Genomic DNA, 6,000 nt, shown 5'->3' with positions numbered 1-6,000 from the left:
GACATCTGCAGCCGCTGGAAGGAGCCACGACTGCTAGATGGGCTACCTCATCCCATGGCAACGTCTATTCTGTCTTTTCCATTATGTCTCTCCCTCCATAATCTACGGGTGATATAGATTGACTGAGCCCAACTCATGTGTTTGTCTAGCTGTCAAAGGAAGGAGGAAGAGGGAGTTTCTCCCCTTATATTTTCACTGTGGCAGGTGAGAAATATGTGACTGGCAGCTAAAAAAACGAATCATAAATAACGTGGCTACTTAGATTTTTGTTTTGAACCAAAAATTCTTTAAATTTTATGTAAAAGTTGAATGATTCTTGCATTCCTTCTAATGGGTTATTGTAAGTTCATTCTCTAAAGAGGATATATAATCTTGACATCCATTCGAGCTGTGGACTGAATTTTACCTATGGTCTTTGGCAAATTACTAAATCTATTTACTGTTTTCTTTATCCACGATAATGCCCATGCATTTTATCTTCCTTAAAGATATTTTATTAAAATCACTGATGCTAATTAAAATATAGATATTCTCAAAGAGGTATTATTAAATTTTTAGTCAACCATTTAATTTCACGAATGCATGCTCAATCAGTCCAAGAACTAATTTTATAGAATTCCTATTCAGCTGCATTAGTAGAAAATCTACAATGCAATATGCTTGTATGTGTCCATATTTCCTCTATAAATGTCACACAAGAGGCATTTATGCTCATAGACCTGTGGCCATTAAATACATAGTTTCACATAACTTGTATAGCTTCTCAGCAGTGAGGAATGTGTCCTACCATGAGAATGCCCACACTTTTGCATGGAAGAAAATGAGTCTGGTTTTCCATTTCTTTGAAAAAAATGCACTGTGAGATAATTGAAGGCAGAGATGTTTGCATTTGAAAACAAGCCCCCATTGAGAACTAAGAATGGAAAATTATTCCTGATGACCTTTCTCATTTCTTTTTGTTTCTTGGCTAAGTCTATGAAAGATCAGAGGAATAGTTACAGAGATGCCTATTTTGTGCACCTTCTTTCAAAATTAACCCTTTTCTCTATGAATTGCATTGTAGTGGGAGCCCTGGAAAGGATGTCAGATGGCCTATCATTCACTCTAATGTACAGGAATCAGCCTATAATAAAAATCAAACTAGTGTTCATTGCAAGTAAGGTCCCCTATGAATTATCTTAGATAAAGCATCTGTAATGCTTACAAGGTAAAGTAAACGCATCTCTAAGGAGCAGAGGAGAGATTAGGACAATCTATTATTGCAACCAATCAGCATTTTCTTTCTATTTCAGTGCCTATATATCAATGTAAGTGATATCAGCAGATTGCCTCCTGTAAGATTTATTTTTAAGATTAAAATTATTGATTTTTCTTACTACCTCATCAGTGTTATTTTAAAAAATCTCAGCTGATAATAAAGCCATGCCAAATATTCAGATGAAAGCTGATCATTAGCTAGACAGTTGATTTCATAAAAACATCTGGATACTTGACTGAGATTTTTAAAGATTTTTATGTAGATATTTGACATAATAAAAGTTGTACTTACTATAACTTCACACACACACACACACACAAAAGATCCTGTGGCTAACTCTGAATATGTTGATAATAAAGTCTTTGATATAGTTGTTTGTATACGACCTTGAATGCAAAGTCCTACCTTTTTGAAGATAATTTTTGAAAATACTATTTTAAAATTCAATATAAAAAGAATGCTAAATTATGTAATACACATTCTTTTTTCTTCCTAAAAACACTTGTGATTTTTATTCCTGAAGTGATAATTTTCTTTATTTGGTTGAATTTTTTAAGGCCAAACACATTAAGCAATATATGCGAAATCACTGAAACACATCAAAACAGTTTTGTGAACTCTCATTTTGATTTCACAGTGCTCTGATCATACGTTATATTTTAAATAAGTTTGGATTACATAGAATTTGGAGGTAATAACTGATATGTAATGGCATGCCATAAAACCATAGGTGCTTCAAGCATTTTATTTCCATGTGTTGTCATTTAAAAACCTCCCATTTTAGCGGAGGCTAAATGAAGAAAACATATTAACATCATTCAGTAAATTTAATTCTCCTGACAGTAATTTAAAAATACCACAACATAAATTATGTCCACAATCTTCCATTTAAAACCATTTATTAATTTTTATTTGCTTTGGACATTATTATTTTTTAAACCAGTAAAAACCTGGATTCGGCTGAGACAGAGGAGAGTGAATGCTGAGCTGAAGAAACTTAAGGCAAAGATGAGATTACTTGCCTTCTCTAGTCCTTGGTCATACCTTAATGAATCTTCTTGGTCATACCTTAGTGAATCTCCTATCATAACTTAAGTTCAGTTATTATTGTCTATATGAATATCTGGAGGTCATTACCTGAGTGGTGTGACTTTCTCTATGTCTCTGAAATGTCGAGGTCGCTGTCCCACTCACAGACAACCTGGAATATCCATCTTCTTCAGGTAAACCTATTGAGGTTAACACAAAGTAGTTAAGTTGTGTGTCTTTCCCTTGAACAAAATAAGTTGTGTATTTACCGTAATAAACTAAAATTGTTACATTTTTTGGATTGACATGATCGTAGATAAACACAAATTGAATAATAAAAATTTTCCAAGAAAATATGGGAATACAAAGTATTGGGGGAGTTTCGTTTAATAAAAGAGGCAGTATATGAGCAAAAGAGATAAATCGATAATGAAGAAATATATAATAAAAGCACAAAAGTAAGCAAAAGTCAGTAAAGAAGTATTGAAGGGGAGAAGGGGAATTTTTCTAGAAACTTAAAATTGATGAAACATCGACGGGGGAAAAGAAGTATATATGGATAAGAAAAGAGTAAAAAGGTTCCTTGAGTTTCTATAAAAGACAGAGTTTGTATTTAATTTGTAGGGTAGCAAAGAAGGGATTAGAAGACAGATAAGACACAATTAAGTGTGTGTCAGATGAATTTTATTGACTAGTTTATTTTATATACAAAAGGAGGAAAGAGATTGAGTAGAATTCCATGACAAAATGATCGGGATAGCTGCTCAGCCATAATAGACCAATTCATAATCAACTATATAGAATGAATGATGGATTTGAGAAGATTTACATCTCCCCTCCCCCAAATAATATAGAAGTACTTATGAGGCACCAAAGAATTTTTATTAATTATCCCTCATTACAGAAGCAGGGTTTTTCAACCTCAGCACTGCTGACACTTTGGGATATATATAATTCTCTGCTGTGGGGGCTGTCCTGTGCATTGCAGAATGTTTAGCAGCATCGCCGGTGCCTACCCTAGTTGCCAGTAGCACTTTTCCAGTGCAACAACTAAATATGTCTCCAGACATTGCCAAATATTCCCTGGAAAGCAAAATCATCCCTGACTTAGAATGATTGTGAGAGAGAAGGATAAGTATCATCACAAGTGACTTATTTAGAAAAATAAATAGATTAAAAATAGCAACTACTCCATGGAATGAGTTACCTAGAGAACTTCAAATTCTGAAGTGATTGCTATTCATCTGAAATTAGAATTAGCAAGAATGGTGTAATTGATGAAACATATATATGATTCCTAAATTTTAAAAATCATACTTTTCCAATTACAATACAAAGTTAGTTGTTCAGGAAAGTACACAAAATACTATCAACACATAACAGGGCCTCCCAAGTGATCTTCCTGTTATGTACACAAATACCTTGTATGGAAAGTTTAGCTTTATTGAGACTGGGTAGACCAAGGCCAGCACCTAAAAACTGATATACTTATGGATTGGGGTTCGTGTGCTGGAGAGTGGGTCCCTGATATAAGCAACAGCAATGTCTTCAGTTGGCTGGGTGAATATTGTATTAGAGACTGTGGTCGCAGGTGTGGAAAAGGTTCCAATCCAGCAGTTAGTGTTAGAGCAATCTGGAATCTAAACAGATGGAAGGGAGCATGGGAATCTAAGATCAGGCACAACTTGGACTTTCAGGCAACTAAAGCAGCAGATAGTTGGCAATATAATGTGTGTCCAGGTAGCAGGGCACAGCAAAGGGTTTGGGACCTATGTGAAGGAGGGATGTCAAATTGTATGTGTGTGGAGGGGACAAATGACTGATTGATAAGCAAGACAAATGTCCACTTCTAAAGAATCTGGTTCACAGAGTCCAGGAATCTGAAGAAGGGGAAAAAAATTGTAATCTATTTTTCAAAAGTAAATTGTAATTAGAAGTTTTATTCTTCAAATCAAAACAGAAACACTGTTTAGTGAAGATACACACTCAGAGCCAAATCAATAGTATAATGTGTTTTATACTATTAATTGATACTTATAGTATCAATTATAGTATCAATTAAATAAAGTTAAGAAATATTTATGGTTGGCCTCTGAATAAGGAAGGCACAAGGAAATACAATGAAGAATAAAGAAAATTTTCTACTTTTGAGAAGAAGTGGGAATGACTCTTACCAGAATACACAACAGAATGAGTTAAGGGGTAAGTAGGAGCACAGGTAAATTGAGCAGGTTTTTGGAGAAAGCAGGGATTAGAGGAAAGACGATGGTGGAGATGCCAAAGGGTCTAGGCCTTCCAAGATAAGAAGGATTTTGAAAGATGAAGAGGTTTGAGAAGGGCCTGCCTGGCTGAGAGGACAAATGAGGTAACAGTGAAATATAAAGAGCTTGCTCTCTGTCCAGGGGAGTGGCCTGTAAGAGTATGGCCAGAGGAGGGAACCTGGAGGATGTGCTGGAAAGTAAAGCAGGCCAGATATTAAAGGACTCTACATAACATTTCACAGAAATTGGACAATATTTGTAGGCATTGGGTAGCACTGTAGGTTTCTGAGAAGGGATGTGACACCGTTTTACCTGTGGTAAGTTAAAAGTCATTTCTTACCTGCCAATTCAAGAAATCATTGACCTCAGAACCTATGGCAGGGTCAACAGAATATGGACAGATGGCTTCAGGTTGAGGAAGAGGAATATGTGGGAATAGAGAGCCAGGTGATGACAGAGGAAGAGTGAGGTAGAAGAGAGAGGGGTGCCAGAGAAATTCTGCATGATTAGTGTCTCCTCCTGATGAAGGAGGAGGTGAGGAGAGTATCTGGAATGAGAAGTGTGGGGTGGAGGAAATCCTTGACAGCTGTAGAAAATACATGAGAACCACATTATGGCTAATATACCAAGAGAGTGTAGCTCGATAAAACAATAGCTGGGAAGCACTGAAGTGCAAAGGAGGTCACAGGGAAGGATTTTTTTTTTTTTTTTTTGACCAACGCAATATTTTATTTTGCTGCCGATTAAAAGCAGTACATTTTTAAAGACAAATGATCAAAAAGTGACATTAAAGGCACAAACCATCAAGAAAATCCAAACATTAAAAATAAATATATGTTAAAAATATTGTAAAAAATGCAAATTCAAAAGAACAATATAGAACATTTAAATACACTAAATAAAGGCTTTATTTTTCTTAAAACATCCTACAAATCAAAATAAGGTTATACCCTCAGATTTTAAAATACGGGCAAAGACTATGCATAGAAAATTAAAGACAATACAAATGACCGCTAAGTAATAAACATGTTCATTCTCACTATTCAAAGAAATGCATATAAGGCTACATAAACTACCTATTTCCCTATCAAAATAGCAAATATTTCAAAACTTATTTTGCACACATATAAAAGTAAAGAAAATATGTAGTAAAACTCCAGGTACTCATCAACACACTTTGGAATTTTCATCATTTTAATCTTGTTTCACCTATTCATTATCTCTTTAGAAAAATATTTCAGGAATTTAAAAAATTTCCAGGAAGTCATTTAACTTGCAAATTCTTGAGCATTTGCCCCTAACTGATAGGACTTTTTTTTTAACATAGAATTTCCTCATTCAGCTAGGGTGAACACTGTTATGCAAAGGCTCCAGAAAAGCCCTAAAGTCTTATGGGTAGAAAATTCCACTGTGCGTTCTCCCAAGGTTGAAGGTTTCGGTGTTGAGGAGGGG

At 35.0% G+C, this 6,000-nt stretch overlaps 1 protein-coding gene across 1 annotated transcript in view; it reads right to left on the bottom strand.

The window, feature by feature from the left end:
- The window catches only part of MYO16 (myosin XVI), a 494,098-nt gene that overhangs the window by 24,770 nt on the left and 463,328 nt on the right, over window positions 1-6,000 (bottom strand). Inside the window, exon 34 of the mRNA XM_023519764.1 lies at window positions 2,396-2,487. Within this exon, the coding sequence (XP_023375532.1) occupies window positions 2,396-2,487 (92 nt within the window). The remainder of the gene's footprint in view (window positions 1-2,395; window positions 2,488-6,000) is intronic.

This window comes from Pteropus vampyrus, unplaced genomic scaffold, assembly GCF_000151845.1.
Source record: "Pteropus vampyrus isolate Shadow unplaced genomic scaffold, Pvam_2.0 Scaffold236, whole genome shotgun sequence".
NCBI lineage: Eukaryota > Metazoa > Chordata > Mammalia > Chiroptera > Pteropodidae > Pteropus > Pteropus vampyrus.
This window is presented reverse-complemented; position numbering and strand designations above follow the sequence as displayed.